Below are 17,665 nucleotides of genomic sequence, written 5' to 3' on the forward strand. Positions count from 1 at the left end.
TGGACTAAATGGCCTCTGAGTTCCTTTCCATCTCTTCCTCATCTGTAAAAAAAGGAGGTTAGAGCAGGTGACCCCTGAGGTCTGCTCTAGCTCTAGATCTGGGGTTCTATGATTCCCTGAATAACCTTTAGGATGTATCTCTGCTTGTTCTGTTACTGTGGGCTGGGTAGATTTGGCCACACTGTTCACCCACCAGTTCTCAGGTGTGGGTCTTCCTGTCCCTTTCAGCTGAGTTTGATGAGCAGCTAAAAGCAGAGATGGGGCAGAATCTCTTCCTAGTTCAACAGCAGGAGCATGAGTTGAGCGAGCTGAAGGAGAAGCTGATTCAGATGTCCAACCTCATGGAGAAGAAGAACAAAGAGATCGAAAGCTTAAAGGAGTATCTAAGGTACATGCCCATAGCCAAAGGAACTCAGTCTTTGGAACTCTAAGGGGTGTCCCTTCTGGCCTCACCAACACGCCTGAGGGCATTGGGCAAGGGGTAGTTGGGAAGGGGTCTCCTGCTGTGGGCCAGGATCACAAAAACCAAAACAAAATGGTTCCTGCCCTCAAGGAGCTTCCACTCTCCTGAACATCAAGCACCTTCAGTTATGGGTAGAAATATAGCTCCTTGTCTCCTCTTATCTGGGTCTGCAGGTGTGGTGTTCACCAAAGGGGTCTGTGGTCCCCTAAACTTGATTCAGTTGCTCCATATTAAAAAGCCCCTCCCATTCTCTCTGGCTGCAGAAACTCTGTCTCTGTAGAAACCAAAAATATCTGTGCCATATGTGATGTGGGGATACAAGTGGATGGTACCGAAAATGACCCGTACATCTTTAACCAAGAGGTGAGTAGCCCCACTGCACAGCCTACTGCTGGGAGGGGGGACCCAAATGCACAGAAAGTAGGTGCTTGCTTAGTGATTTCTATCACTATGCATTCAGTCTAATTCACCAAATATTCACAGAGCATCTACCGTGCACAAGAAGTCCCCATGTTCTTCCTCATCCCCCCAATCCAGGGGTGATTACCCTCTTCTCTGTCAATTACCCCTTAGGCAGTCTGGTAAAGCCTATGCAGCCCTGCACAGAATCATGTTTTAAATGCATAAAATAAAATATGGAGTATTACAAAGGAAACCAATTCTATTGAAATTCAGTTGTCTAGAGATAGAAAAAGAGAGAGAGATGAAATAGAGAAATACGGTTATAGAGATACAGATAAACATAGAGATAGAGATAAATATATATATATGTTTGTATGTATATGTACATATGTATATATATACATATATACAAGTTCACAGTCCCCAGATTAAGAATCTTCATCAATAGTGTCCTATCCCCCACTCCCCAGGAATACTTTTAATATATTTCGATTATCTATCTCTGTCCCAGCCTCCATTAGAATTCAAACATCTCAAGGACAGGATCACTGGATCATACATTTAGACCTGGAAGGAACGTTAGAGACCACCTAGTCTAAACCCCCTACCCCTACTCTATTTCACAAATAAGAAAACTGACATCCAGAAAAGAATCAAGGGTACTAGACCTAGAACGGACTCTGAGACTATCTTGCATAACACCCTTATTTTACAGATAAAGAAATGGGAGCCCAGAGATATGTCTTGCCCAGGGTCACATGGGTAGTAAGTAGATGAGGGGAGATTTGAACCCAGTCTTCTGACTCTAAAGCTATTGCTTTCCCCACTATACCACTGCTAACTCTTTTTTGTCATCATTTTCCCCAGCACCTAGCTCAGGGTCTGACACATAGTAGGTGCTTAGTAAATGCTTGCTGCATTGGTTATAAGACATTGAGAATGCAAAGATGAAAAATGCCCTACCCTTAAAGAGCTTGCTTAAGAAGGAAAGGGAATGAGGGAGAGATGTCCAAAGATAAAGGCATTTATGATGGTAGTGACATTTGCAAAGGATGAGACATGTACATAAAGGGATATGGTACAATTCTTTGAATGATTGGATACATAGGGTGGTCCAACAAATTGCCCAAAAATATTTGAGGAACAAAGAATCACTTCTAATTAAGGGAATAAGGACAGACTTTGTGGAAGAGAGGTGCCAGCTGAGCTGGTCCTTGAAGGAAGGGAAGATGGACAAAGATAGAAACAGAGGACTTGGCTGGGAGCAAGAAGGGAATCCATTCCAGTTATGAGTGAAACCTTGATCAAAGGCAGAAGCAAGAGAGGAGAAAAGGAGAGCAGAAGTGGGTGATTAGTGTAGTTTGTCTAGAGCACAGAAAACAGGGAAGCAGGCTTGTAGGGTAGTCAGAGAGCTGGCCTCAAGGCCAGGAAGACCTGGGTTCTAGTCTGCCCAGACACATGTGCCTGGGCAAGTCATTTAGTCTCCTTGTAAGTCACAGAGAAAATACTCCTCTGAATTAATTAGAAGTGTCCTCACTGAGTACCAGTGAAATCCCAGGACCCATCCCAATCCCCTATGGAGTACATCTAGTTATGGGTTGGGAAGAGAGGGAGTTGATACAATGGAAAGGATTTGGAGTTGGAGAACCTGGTTTCCTATGTGACCTTGGGCAAATCACTTTCCCTTCTATGGGCCTCAGTTTCCTCTTTTGTATAATTTGTGTTCAATTATATCCAAATCCCTCCCAGCTCTGGAGCTATGACCCTAGGAAGCCTCTGAGGTCCTTCCAACCCTTTGCTCTAAGGAGGGAAGTGAGAAAAAGTCAGGGAAAGAATTTTGGAAAGAGGTTTCTCCACTGCAAGAAGGAGACACACAAACCCCTATTGCTGGGCTTGTGCTGCTAAAAATTGTCCTTAATAAGCTCATTGTAGGACGCAGTCACACCCTAAGGCGTTAGCTTTCTCTGCCACAGACAGGGCAGATAAATGTGTATTTCCCAACCTGGTTTGACTGAAGGCTTTATGGAAATGAAAATCAAAGTACCTAAAATAAAACCTTTTGAGTCAACATTCAGGAGCCAGACCAAATGTCTCAGGCAGTTTTCTGCCTTGTCTCCTTGGCATCTTTCCCTTGACCCCTACAGCAGCCGCATGCAAGAAAGCCAGCTATAGCCGGGTTGCTGCAGCCTCTGCCAAGGCTTGGCACGGGAGCTAGCGCACAAAGCAATGCCTCACTGCACTCTCTCAAAGCTAACTTGAGGTGGAGAAAGTACTTAAAATCCAGCCGTGGCCCTGAGGCTCAGCTCTAGCAACCTGGCTGCCCCCATCTATGCTCTAGCCCCAGGCAAATAGGGAGGCTGGCTGGGGGCAGCTGGGGGTGGGGAGGAAGGAGAAATCTTTTCTAATTCTGTATTCCAAGCTCACTCTCCTTCCTGCTTTCTAAGGCAAAACAGGCTAAGGCAAGGGTGGGGAACCTGGAGCCTCAGGGCCACATGTGGCCCTCTAGGTCCTCAAGTGTGGCCCTTTGACTGAATCCAAACTTCACAAAAGAAATCCCCTTAATAAAATGATTCTGTAAAACTTAGACTCAGTCAAAAGGTTGCACCCAAGAAGGCCACATGTGGCCTCGAGGCCACAGGTTCCCCACTCCTATTCTAGACCTTATTTTGGCTATCCTGGCTCTGTCTACCCATGTTCTAGATCTTGGCTTAGCTATTCTGGTTCTGACCACTTACATTCTAAACCTTGGCTTCCCACTTGACTCAGATCCATTGGCACCGCCTTTGCACAACACATTGGTTTTATCTTTTAACAATAGACAGTGTCTTCTTGACTTCTTTCATTCCTGCCATAATGGTTCACAAGGAAGGACTGGCATCCCTTCTGCTGTTGAGATAAATCTCTTCTGCTTTCCAAGGGCCAGTAGAATAAATTAACTTGGCTAAAAGTTGGGCAACCATTTATACCAATTTATTGCCTAATAATGACATATAATAAGACATAGGGTCATATATTAGGGTTATGGGGTCTTAGAGGCCATCTAGCCTAAACTCCTTATTTTACAGATAAGGTAACTGAGACTCAAAGAGATGATATAATTTACCCAAGATCATACAGTTGATTAACGGCAGAGCCAGAATTTGTCTGTTTCAAAGCCCCTCTTAGATGGGGATTTAGGATGATTTTTCAAAGCAGGGAGGTAGAGTCACAACAAATAGAATCTTTGGAAAAGCTTAGGAAGAAAAAAAGGAGAGAAAGACTTTACATAAGACTAAGAGAGAGGAGGATTCAGAAGAACAGCATCTTGCACTTCAGTGCCAATGCCAAAAGCTCAGGAACAATTCTCTCCCTTTTGTCCCTCCTTCTCTTCTTCCTCTGGGTCCCTCCTTTCCTTCCTCTTCACCCAGTCTCTCCACCTGTATTCCTCTTCCTTTCCCTCTTCTCACCCCTGCCAAAGCCAAAGTCCCATGGGCAGGATCCAGTTCAGGGGAATGGATGGAGAAGAAGCCCCAGCCGTTGCATTTTCTCCATTTCCAACTTCAGTGGGTTTCCACATTCTTTGTTTTTTTGGACCCTTCCCCCCAAGTCAGGACCTATTCCTTTAGAAGCCCCTGAGTCATTTCAGGTCAGAATTACCCAAGACAATGAGTTTTCCCTTCAGCTAAGTGAAAGGAAACCAAGTTTCTAGGATGCATGCTAAGTCATTTAAGAGGTTAGTTTCTTCCCTGAATAGAGACTGAGTACAGCTTCAGCATGGGGCAGCTAGGTGGCTCAGTAGATAGAGTGCTGGGTCTGGAGTCAGGAAGAACTGAGTTCAAATATAGCCTCAGACTCTCACTAGCTGTGTGACCCTGGGCAAATCACTTAACCTCTGTTTGCCTTGGAGGCAGTTAGATGGCTCAGTGGATAGAATGCTGGACTCTAGTAAATCCAGTCTCAGACTCTCACTAGCTGTGTGACCCTGGGCAAGTCACTTAACCTCTGTTTGCCTTGGAGGCAGTTAGATGGCTCAGTGGATAGAATGCTGGACTCTAGTAAATCCAGTCTCAGACTCTCACTAGCTGTGTGACCCTGGGCAAGTCACTTAACCTCTGTTTGCCTTGGAGGCAGTTAGATGGCTCAGTGGATAGAATGCTGGACTCTAGTAAATCCCATATCAGACTCTCATTAGCTGTGTGACCCTGGGTAAGTCACTTCACCTCTAATTGCCCTAATCCATTGGAGAAGGAAATGGCAAACCTCTCCATGGTCTTTGCCAAGAAAACCCAAGGGACAGTATTGGCATGCTGTGGTCCATGAAGAGTCAGACATGTTCATGACTGAACAACAACAGCAAAAAGAACTTCATCCACAGTCAGCAAGCAGGCAGAGCAGGGCTGTGGTCATCATTCAGGAGGTAGGCTTTTGCCAAAGGCATTAGTCCAAAGGATTGTAGAATGAAGGCTCCATGTTTGGGTACCAAAAGGACGGAGACTGAAATCATCTGATTTCAGAGGCTCAGAAAACCTGGAATAGTCAATTAATCAAATTTAATCAATTCATTTAATCAGTTTTAATCAATTAATCAAAATAAGGTATCAGCGGCTTTTTCAGGGGAGTGGAATTGTTTTCTCGGCTTCCCACCAGTGGCCATCGGCCATGAGGCTTGACGTTCCCCTCCCCCCAAGAAAGCCATGCGTTTTGGGGGTCGCAGAAGTGAGAGCAGGAAAGAACTTTGGAGAGAGCATCAAGTATGGCCCCCTCATTCTACAGAGGAGAAAATCGAAAGCTTAGGGAGGGAAAAGAACTTGCTCCAAGTCAAGCCTGCATTTGAACCCAAGTCCTCCTGACTCTCTAAGCAAGCGAAGGGTTTCATCCTGCATCCTTCACCCTGCACCAAGCTAACTAGGGAAAGGGATGTGTGTGGTTGTGTCTTCATGACCCCATTTGGGGTTTGCCCAGCAAATATACTGGAGTGATTTGCCATTTCCTTCTCCAGTTCATTTTACAGGTGAGGAACTGAGGCAAATATAGTGAAGTGACTTGTCCAGGGTCGCACAGCTACAAAGTATCTCATGAGTCTTCCTGAGTCTAGTGACCAGCACTCTATCCACTGTGCCACCTAGCTGTCCCAGGGAAGGGAAGGAAATAAGCATTTATTAAGGACCTACTATGTGTCTACTAAGAGCTTTACAAATATTATATCATGTGATCCTCATGACATGACTAGGAGTAGGTGTAAATATTGTCCCTGTTTTACGGTTGAGAAAATTGAGGCAGACAGAAGTTAAGTGACTTACCTAAGGTCATACTGCTAGTAAGGGCCTAAGGTTGGATTTGAACTCAAGTCTTCCTGATCCCAAGCCTAGCATTGTAATCACTGTGCTGCCTATTATTTCAATGCTGGACTCAGAATCAGTTAGACAAGGGTTCAAATCTAGCCTCAGATGCTTGCTAGCTATGTGACCCTGAGTTTTCTCTGTGCTTCAATTTCCTTGTCTTTAAAATAAGAGGGTTGAACTCAATGGCCTCAAAGGTCCGTTCCATCTCTGAATCTGATTCTGTAACTCCAAACTCAAGGCTTTTGTCCCTCCACCATATTGCATCCCCAGTGAGCCCTGGAATGGCAGCACAGAGCCTCCTTTGGGTGCCCAGGAAAGATAAAGTTCCTCCACAGTGCCGCCTTGCTGTCTCAGCTTGAGCCTTCCCCTCTTCTTTAAAGTGCCTATGATGCTATTTTTCATGTGCTCAGAGACAGTGTGTCTCCTATGAAGTAGGACTGTTGTGGCTTTTGGAGAGTGAGATAATTCTCATCTAGAATAAAGTCAATCTCTTCATAATTCCAAAACACAGGCTTCATCCTTCATTGAACTAGGGACTAAATGCAAAGGGCTTCGACATGAGGAAACCATTCAGCGCCAGAAAAAGGCCCTGTCCGAACTACGGGAGCAAATCAAGGAACTGGAAAAGACCCCTGGTCCAAGTAAGTTTCCCTGTTTCTTCTCTGAGCCCTCATGGTCATTTATTCCCTGCCCTCATTCTCAAGGGTCAAATACTTTTTCAGTGAAGCTGTGACTTCACCAATGTGGGTGCACCTTTCACTGGTGCCAATCACAGCCTATCCCTTACTCTCCTGTCCTATGCTAAGAATACTTAGCCATGTGTTTCCATAAAGCCTCCCAGCCAGTAGATTTCTCTGCTCAGGTTTTTTTTTTTAACAGGCCATTCATACCATTCAAGGGTCCTGTTGGAATTAGGCCCGTTTTGCTTGGCCCCGAAGGACCGAACTAGGAGCAATGAATAGAAAAGGCAGAGGCCAGTTTGGGCTTCTTTTTGGGAAAAACTTCCTAGCAAAGAGAGCAATCCAGAAGTAGGATGTGTCTGGTTCCGAGAGGTAATAGTAATAGTTAACAGTGACACAGGTTTGTCAAGTGCCTAGTGTATCTCATTTGTCGTGGGGTTTGCCCTCCCTGGAGGTCTTTAAGCAATGGCTGGATGACCGTTTGTCAAGTATATTACAGCAGGGACGTTTTAGGCCCTGCTGGGGCCAGATGGTCACTGAAGTCTCTTCCCATTCCAAGTTTCTGTGACTCTGTTAATATCTTAATCCTCATTTTTGTCACTTAAACCCATCTTCTTTTCTGATCATATCTTTTGCAGTCATACATATCCTTCATGATGTCCCCTGTCACTCCTTGGGCACAAGGCGGTGTGGTCTAGTGGCTAAAGCACCGACCTTGCAGTCAGGAAGACCTGGGTTCTAATTCTACCTCAGGTTCTTACCAGATGGATGACCAAGGATATATCACTTCATTTTTCTGGGCCTCAGTTTCCTCCTTTTTAAAATGAGAGGCTTGAACTCAATGACCTCTAATACCCCTTCCAACTCAAAAACTTAAGGTCTAATTCAACACAGGCAACAGGCTGTCATCTAGTTAGATACCCACTGTGCATCTCTATGGGCTTTCTGGGTCATCTGCAATTTTGCTATTCCTGAGTCTCTTGTGCAATCCTGTATTCAGAGGAACTAAGCTTTTAAAGTACACTTATCTGGGTTGTTATCTTAAAATACTGGGCTTTTATAATAAGAATATGGTGGGATAGGAGTCAGAAAACCAGAAAATTTGAAGTCTAGGGCCATCTCCATTACCAGATGACCTGGTCAAGTACCTCAGTTTTGCTCTAAGCAAAACGGGTATTAAGGCACCTACTTTTTTTTTCTCTTTCAGGAACGTTCAGTTAAGTGAGATGAAATAACCGATGTGAATTATAGTTAATTCAATTGACAAGAGATGTGACCCATGCCCCCAAGGGATTTACACAAAGCTTTGCATTGTTTCAGAACTGGATTAGTGGCAATGTCTAAATGTTCTGATTTCTCATCTTAGCATGGGGATGACCTTGAGTTCTTCTCTGAGGATCTGCTAATGGGGCACAGGTTCCCGTGATCCCTACCAAGCTGGAAAGGCAAATATAACAGCAATCCAATTCGATTCAATGAACATTTATTAAATTCCTAGCATATGCCAGGCACTAAGGATACAAAAGCATTGGGAATACAAAAAGAGGCAAAAGAAAATCCCTGCTCTCAAGGAACTTACAATCTAATGACAATGATAATAAAAATGATGATGACGATGATGATAGCTCTTTATAGTACTTGGAGGTTTACAAAGCACTTTACCCATCTTATCTCCTAAACGAATCAGATGTCAGTCATCCAAAGACCAGGTTAATTAAATTCAGAAAGGCTCCTGTAAGGAGGCTGGGGGCAGGGTGACAACCTTCAGCCACAGAAACTCGTGAAGACCCTCTACTCAGGTGCGTTTCAATTTATGTGTGATCTGTGTCAATCAGTGAATCAACAGGGTTTGGGGTTTGTTTTCTTTTTTGAGACTGGGTGTCCCTATCTGGCTGTGACTAGAAACGCAGTGACCATTCATTCACATACTCAATCCCAATTAGCATGAAAGCTTGGACCTGCTGCATTTTTCCAACTAAGGCCAGTTTGCACCCTGTCCCCCACCTTTGGCACCCTGGTCTCCCACTTCATCCAGGGCCATTACCAGTCATCTCGATTTTTGTCTGGATTCCAATGACTCTGGAGGAGAGAGTGAGGCTGACAACTTTGCACAGCTCTGCCTCACTTAAATCCAATTCATTCACAAGTCTAGACATCACCCTCGCGATGTCACTGATCTTTTTCCAGAACAAAAGACAAACAACAACAACCTTTGGCTCCCAGAGGTTTATCATATTGGTCCAAACACCCAACTAGCTTTAGGCCTACTACATGCCTCTCAGGACTCTAGAGCTCAATCAATCTCCCCAGCAGAGGATTATAGGTGTGAGCCCCCACACTGGCTCAACAGGCATTTATGAAGCAATAAGTCATTAAGAACCTACTATGTGGGACAGCTAGGTGGCACAGTAAGTAGAGCACCAGCCCTAGAGTCAGGAGGACCTGAGTTCAAATCCGACTTCAGACACTTGACACACTGAGTAGCTGTGTGACCTTGGGTGAGTCACTTAACCCCAATTGCCTTGCTTCCCCCCCCCCCCAAAAAAAGAACCTACTATGTACGAGGTACTGAGGATGCAAAGACATAAATGAAACATTCTCTGTCCTCAAAAAGCTTACGTTCCATCAGGGGGACATTTGTACATAGAGTAATATAAAGAGGATATGCAACACAGGTGGGCAGAGTCCCCACACTGACAAAATCACAGGTCCCAAGACCATTAGAAAAATGTTATTTCAGAGCCAGCATAAGTTAGAAGCATCATGTGTGCTAGAATTAGAGTCAGAGGATTTGGGTTCGAATGCTGGCACTGCTACTTATCACCTGTATGACCCTGGGCAAGTTAGTTCCTCTTTTGGGGCCTCACTCTTCTCCTCATTATGTTAAGGGGGTTGGACTAGATGACTTCCCAGCTATATATTATAGCTATGATTCTTGGCCCAGGTCAGTAAGACAACTCACCATTGATTTCATGATTGCAACCTGCTTATTTGCTTTTGTTCAGTCATTTCAGCCATGTCTAACTCTCTGTGACCCCATTTGGAGTTTTCTTGGCAAAGATACTGGAGTGGTTTGCCATTTCCTTCTCTCATTTTACAGATGAGTAAACCAAGGCAAACAGGGTCAAGTGACTTGTCCAGAGTCACACATACTGCATCTGAGGCTGGATTTGAACTCAGGTCTTCCTGACTCTAGACTTAGAGCTCTATTCTCTGTACCACTTAGCTGCCCCCAATCTGCTTATATCTTCTCCCATAACTGGAGGGCTTGAAGCAGAAGCAGACAACCATGTATTGGTAATTCTTAGTGGAATACAGGCTGGACTGGATGGCCTTTCTGATCCCTTCCACCTCCAATGATTGTGTGAATGCTTTCAACCTTTCTAGAAGAAAATTCTTGAAGGATGTGCATCTTCACACTGAGAATGTATTCTGGAGCAGAGAAGAACAAATGAAAAGTTGTTCTTTTCATTAAGATAAGATCTCACATTAAGCTCTTGCCCCTGAATGTGTTCTGTCTTTTCACAGATGCCAGAGACACAGGGATGGAGCCACTTCCAGAATCTAAGAAGCCTAAATTGGGGAAAAATGCCAAAATGATAGAGAAGGAGCCAAGCTTACCATCTCTGCCAAACATCGATCTCAGAGTGGGAAGCAAACCACTTCACTCTTTGGTAGGCCCAGGAGTCATGGAGAATGAGAAACCAAAAGGAGAGCATCAAACCTGGATGAGGCCATGTGCAGTGGGCCATGTGGTCCTCTGCTCTGTGACAACTGGAGGAACAGGCAGAGTATTGGTTTCTGAGTCAATGGGCCTGGATTTGAATCCCAGCTTTGCTACTTATTAGTTGTGTGACCTTGAGGAACTCATTTCTCATTGCCTCAGTTTCCCCATCTCTAAAATGAGGGGTTGGACTAGCTTATCTCTAAAGGCCCTTTTAATGCTAAAGCCTGTCCTGCCTACCTTAATTATTAAAGGCACAAATGACCAATTTTTAGGTCTTGGCTTGGATGATGACAAATGCCCAAGAACAGACCCATTTTTTCTTATTAGTATGTAAGTACCTGGATGGTAGATGCTTTTTGATTTTTACCTTTTTCACCTAGCAGAATATCCCGACACACAGAAGCTTATTAAATACTCAAAGTTGAATTGAATTTTTTTGACAGTAGGCTGAGGGTCTGCACAATGTTCAGAAGGCAGCATAAACTAATTTAGGATAATAGATTTGAAGCTGGAAAGGAAGTCAACTGGTCCAATTTTTTTATTTTGGACAAGTGACTTGCTCAAGGCCACACAGGCAGAAAGTAGTAGACCCAAGATTATATAGTATTGTAGATGTATGGCTAGGGTGGGCCTCTGAGACCATTTAGTCCAACACCTTCATTTTATAGATGAAAAAACCGAGGAACAGAGACATGAAGCAATTTGCCTAAAGTCACCAAAGGTAAGTAAGTGGCAGAACAGGGATTCAGATTCGTGTCTCTAGAAATCTCTGATTCCAAATGCTCTGTACCAAACTGAAAATATTTTTGTTGTAGGTTGTGCCTCCACCAACATAGATGGCCTCCTTCTCTCCCCTGCCCGTACATTAATAGATGCTGTCATCATACTTGCTTGCCACCCTGGGCAAATCACTTAACCTCTGCCTGCCTCAGTTTCCTCATCTGTAAAATTGGAGTCACAACAGCACCCACCTCCCAGGTTGTTGTGAGTCTCAAATGAGGTAATAATTGCAAATTATTTAGCGTAATTCCCGACACACAGCAAGCACTAGATAAATGATAGCTGTTATTGCTGTTATGAGTTGCCATGCCTAAAACAAATCCTCATCTAGAGGCTGACTCTCCAAACTTACGCAGCCTCTGAATCTGGGCTCCTCCACAGGCAAGTCTGTGGCCATCTAAGCGGTGCAGTTCGGGGCCTGGAGTCGGGAAGACTTGAGTTTAAATCCAGCCTCAGACACTTACTAGCGGTGTGACCCTGGGCAAGTCTCTTAAGTGTTTTGTGGTTTTAGGACTTAGATCTTTAGTGATAAGAGGGCTGGATTTGAAATCAGGGGTCCTAGGTTCAGATTCTAACTCTGCCACTTACTGGCTATGTGATCTTCCCTCTCTGGTTCTCGGTTTTTCTTTCTCTGTAAAATGAGGTTGGGCTAGCTTACCTCTGTCTGAGCTCCATTCCAACCCCAAATCCATGTGATCCTGTGACCCAGTGGCCTGTTAAGCCATGACTAGGGTTGGGAGTCTGTGGTGGTAAAGGGATATCCCATACTGGGAGTTCCCCCAACCCTACAACCCCTTCATCGATATTTATGTCTAGGTATGTACTGTCATGTAATAGCTGTTATTTGAGAAGCATTATCTTAGAGGAAGAGAGTGCTACTTTGTAGCTGGATACGTGCAATTATGGAGCAGATGGGGGCATTGCTTGATACAATGTAATCCCTTAATAAACACTATTCGCTCCTAGCTTGGGTTTCCTTGCCCTGCCTCCACACAGGGTTGTTGGGAGGCGGAACTACGTTGTAAATGGTAAAGCCCAAACGGGATCTGGGCTGCCTTTGTAACCTGCCGACTTACTGGGTGATTTCTCCAATGAGAAGGTCAAGAGAGATCATCTCTAAGCCTCCTTCCATCCTGGGATCCCGGGATTATATCAGTGTAGCCACAACTGCTACACCATTTAACTCATGGCCATCATTTTCCTTCATTGGATCTTTTTGTAAGATGTCACCGAGACTGGTAATTTAGGCAAAGAAAAGTGCTGGGTGTTAAACACCTCCCATAGTGAATCCTTAAACCCAGATTTTGTTTTCAGAAGATTTAGCAGGGTAATTTGTGGTCATTAGCATTAGCCGATTAGTGGAGTTTTTCATTCCATCAGCTTGGTTATTTAATGGGGCAGATGCTAGGTTGTTTAAAAAAAAAACCCTCATTATGCCCCTGAGAAAATCGATTTGTCCTAGGAAGTTAGGAGAATTTAAAGCTGAAAGTGACCTGGGAGATATACGATCCATCTAGTCCACCCCTTTTTTACAAAGGAGGAAACAGACCTAGAGAAGAGAATATTACAATAGGAAAAGTCCTGGACAGAGAATCAGAGGGCTTGAGTTGGAGCATGGCCCAGCTCCCTACTACATGGATAATCCACAGCAAGCCACTTTAACTTTTTAAGCCTCACTATTCTTATCTGCAAAGTATACAGGAGGTATTAAATGACCTCTGCAGAGCCGTTCTAAAACAATAATCCTATGAATAATAACAGCTAATGTTTATGTTACACATCAGACCTTACAAAGCATTTATATGTAGAAGTTAATCTCATATGAGTCTCTTCACAAGTAGGTGTTATTATTATCCTTATTTTACAGATAAGGAAACTGAGGCAGAGAGAAGCTCAGTGAATTGGCCAGAGCCATGCAGCTAGTAAGTGTCTGAGGGAGGATTTGAATTTAATTCTTCCTGACTACAGGCTCAGCACTCTTATCTACCATGCCAAACTTGAAAGTGCCAGTCAGGATTCAAACCCAGGTCTTTGGGCTCCAGAGACAAAATATTCTCCATATAGCATATAGCATGCTGTCAGATGGACAGCTGTGGCCATAGATGCACCCAAATTTTTATGACTTAGCTAAGCCCCCTTGATGTTATGTTTTTGCCATAAAGAAGCATAAGAATGCATTTTGAGAAATGCAGTATTTTTGATAATATAAGAATGCATTATTTATATCTGAGAATATAAAAAAATAGGGGAATGGGACCAAGTTCCAGTGTTTGGGAGACTTTCTGGTAACCCCACAGTTCCGGGCCCTTTGATTATAAAAAATTCAAACTAAATGCTAAGATGTATTTTTTTAAAAAAAATTCTTCTCATTTCAGCCCCCAAATCACCTTCCCAGCCCATCTGCAGAGAGGTCAGCAAGGCTGGATGCAGCTGAGGCTCTAGACCTCAGTGAGAAGCTGGTATGTGGAAGAAAAAAAAACAGTAAACACCTGCTAGAACTATGAACTGAATGTAGGATATATGACATCTTAACTTAAATTCCAAATTACTTGTTTGCCATGGAAGACATTTTTTTTAAAAAAGGCTTTAATTAGACTCAGGAGATTTGGGTACAAATCCAGCTCTGCCATTTACTACCAGTGTGAGCTTGTGCAAGTCACTTAAATTCTTTCCAAGCCTCAGTTTCCTCATCTGTAATATGGGGATAATGAGAATACTTGTACTACTTACCTAATTAGGTTGTTGTAAGCATCAAATAAGATCATGTATATAAAGCATACAGAAATAAAGGAAGACTTAAATAAGTGCTCTTGGATAGGATACTACCAAAATTAATCTACAGATTTAGTGCTAAGTCAATGAAATTAATAAGGGAGTACTTTATAAAACTAGGCAAAACAATAACAAAATTCATTTGGGAAAGAAAAAAAGAGACCTAGAATCTCAAGAGAAATACATATGTAGGAACTTAGGGGACATAGAATTATCCTGCCTCAACCTATATTGTTGAATAATTATCATTAAAACTATTTGGTACAGGCTAAACAATTTTTTAAAAGTAGATCCATGAAGAGACCAGAAAAACAAAAATGCTTGTTTCACCTAAGAATGTAATTTACTCCCTGTTTGAAAAGAACTAGTGGGAAAACTGGAAAGTGACTTGGCAGAAATTATGTTTAGATTGGCATTTTATACCATATAGCACAATAAGCTCCAAATAGTTGTTCAACCTGCTTGTAAAGGGTCACATCATTAGAAAAAGAAAAATGGAAGCATGTAAAAGAAAGTACCTGTGTACAACAATAACTAGAGGAAAAATTCTTTACTAAAGAATGAATAGAAGTGATCATAAAAGACAAAGCAGACAATTTTAATTATGCAACAACACAAAATATTAACTGTTGTAGAAACAAAACCAGTGCAGATAGAATGAGAAGAGAAACCGTAGAGTGAGAAAAAATTGCACCAACTATCAAGAGCAGAGAAGAATAGGGATTCTTGTGTTAGACGACATGGCTGCTGTGCTCCCTTCCAACTCTCAGATTCTGGGATCGCTGATAAAAGCCTTACATCCAAGATATGTAGGGAATCAACATATATAAGACCCTATATAGATAAGTGGTCAAAAGATATGAACGATTTTCTTTTCTTTCCTTTTTTTTTTTAAAGAGACAATCCTGATTGAGGGACTTGCTCAGAGACACACAGCTAGTAAGTGTCTGTCTGAGACCAAATTTGAACTTGAGTCTCCCTGACTCCAGAGTCAATGCTCTAACCACTACTCCACATAGTTGCCCCTCATATAAACAGTTTTCAAAAAAAATTAGACACTAACCATGAATTTTTGTGAAAATGTGTCCCAAATCACTAATTATAAGAGAGAAGCAAATTAAAACAAACCTGAGGTTTCACCTGATGCCCAGAAAATTAGCAAAAAATGACAAAAAGATGGAAATGGTTGATGCTGAATGGGGCTATGAGAAAATGGGCCCAGTGATATTTTGTTTTGTTGAAGCTCTGAATTGGTAAGTTATTGTGGAAAACAGCTAGAAAACTGACTAAACTGAACATACTTTTCACCCAGTGATCCTACAACCAGGCATCTACAGCCAGCTAAAGGGATTAAAGATAGAAACAAAAGTTCAAAATGTACCAAAGACGTCTGTAGCAATCAGTCAGCAAGCATTTATTAAGCATCGACTATTGCTAGACACCGTTCAGTCCTTGTTTGGGGATACAAAGAAAAAAAGAAAAAATCCCTGCCGCCAAGAAGCTTACATTCTCTCATGGCTCCCCTTCTCTGACCTTTCTCAGCTGAGAACCTTTCTTCATGTTTTACCAAAAAAAAAAAAAAAAATCAAGGCCATTTGCCATAAGCTGCTTCTTCTCCCTTTCTCTTCATCTCACATCACTCAGATGCCTTTTCTCATTGTCTCCTCCTTTATTCTGTCTCACATAATGAAGTGACCCTTCTCTTTGCTAAGGCAAACCCCTCTGCCTGCACAAGTGATCCCGTTCCATCCTGTCTCCTCCAGCACACTGCCACCTCTATCATTCCCACTCTCTCGATTATCTTCAGTCTCTCCTTATCTACTGGCTGCTTCCCTCTCTACAAACATACCTGTGTCATCCTCTGCATCCTCAAAAAACCTTCATTTGTTCCATCCATCCCCACTAACTGTTGTTAACAGAATTTTACTGAGCCAATCTCTAACCTGAGAATGACGAAACAGCAGGCCAGAGATAAAGTGCCAGTAATCAGGTGGCTGTTTAACTAATTAGTTTCATTACAAGGAACAGATTTGGAAATTGGGAATTCTCACTGTCATTCCATATCTCTTTTGCCTTTAGTGGCTAAAGTCCTTGAGAAGGCTGTCTGCAGTAGCCACTGCCACTTCTACTTCCTCTCCTCTCATTCTCTTCTTTACTTTCTGCATCCACTCTGGCTCCCAGATTCATCGTTCAACTGAAACTACTCTCTTCAAAATTACCAATATTATTTTAATTGCCAAATCCAATGGCCTTTTTCCCAATCCTCACTTTTTTATACCTCTCTGCAACTTTCGTTATTCTTTTTTTTTTTTGGAGGGGCGAAGGCAGGGCAATTGGGATTAAGTGACTTGCCCAAGGTCACATAGCTAGTATATGTGTCAAGTGTCTGAGGTCACATTTGAACTCAAGTCCTCCTGACTCCAGGGCCAGTGCTCTACTCACTGCGCCACCCAGCAGCCCCTCTCTGCAACTTTTGACAACACTGTCAATCACTCTTTTCTCCTCATTAGTCTTTTCTAGCTAGGTTTTGTGACACTGCTCTCTCCTGGTTCTCCTACCTGTCTGACCACTCCTTCTGTGTTTATTTTGCTAGATTCCCCCAGTGCTCTATCTTGGGGCTTCTTCTCTTCTCACACCTTACTCTTTAGCTTTGGGATCTCACCACCCATGTTTTCAATTATTATCTCTATGCTGATGATTCTCTGATCTCAGACATATTTGTCCATCTCTAACCTCTTTTCTAATTTGCATTCTTATATCTCTAACCTCCTATTGGACATCTGAACTGGATGAACTCATTATCTTTTCCCCTAAACCTTCTTCTCTCCTGATTTCCTTATTACTCAAGGGTACCACCATCCTCTCAGTCACCCAGTATTGCAAAATGTCATCCCTGACTCCTCACACTCTTTCACCCCTCCCCTCATATCCAACCAATGGTAAAGTCCTATAATTTTTGCCTTTATGTCATAGCTAGTTCTAAGGGCAAGCAAAGTGGGACTGTTTGCTGGTTTTTTTTTTTCTTTTGGAGTGCTTCTTAGCACTAAGGCAAGGAACTGCCTTTGACTGAGCCTTGCCTTTGTTTGTAAGAAGGCCCACACCCTTTTGCTAATTAGGTCATGAGAGGTATGAAGCCCTGGAGAGGTGTGAAGTCCTTAGGCCCTGAAAAAGCTCATATATACTCTGAGATTAGCATTTTGTTTGGGGCACACTCATTGGAAGAGTGTTGGTGTGAAGACTCTGGGTAGCCATTAAGGAACCCCCTGACTTTGAGAACCCAGATGTTGGTGCTTCTCTCTCTGGTAACTATGTATGTGATGTCTTGATCAGACAGATAGAAGCCTGTCTGTTGATTTGTGTTATTTTGCTCTGTTTATAATTTCTGCTTGTAATTTCTGTTTGTATTTGCTCTGAAGTTCAGGGTGCTGATTTTTTTCCCTTGAACTAAGTGAATGATATATGTATGTTTGATTAAAATGAGATTGTAAACCCCTTAAGGTTGCTTTCCTTAGAAAAGCAG

At 42.8% G+C, this 17,665-nt stretch overlaps 1 protein-coding gene across 1 annotated transcript in view; it reads left to right on the plus strand.

Moving 5' to 3' along the window:
- FHAD1 (forkhead associated phosphopeptide binding domain 1) overlaps positions 1–17,665 on the plus strand; it is a 189,718-nt gene that overhangs the window by 140,564 nt on the left and 31,489 nt on the right. Inside the window, 5 exon segments of the mRNA XM_036745951.1 lie at positions 229–388; positions 727–826; positions 6,698–6,827; positions 10,395–10,540; positions 13,749–13,832. Coding sequence (XP_036601846.1) covers positions 229–388; positions 727–826; positions 6,698–6,827; positions 10,395–10,540; positions 13,749–13,832 — 620 coding nt within the window.

Source organism: Trichosurus vulpecula, chromosome 2 (assembly GCF_011100635.1).
Source record: "Trichosurus vulpecula isolate mTriVul1 chromosome 2, mTriVul1.pri, whole genome shotgun sequence".
Taxonomy (NCBI): Eukaryota; Metazoa; Chordata; class Mammalia; order Diprotodontia; family Phalangeridae; genus Trichosurus; species Trichosurus vulpecula.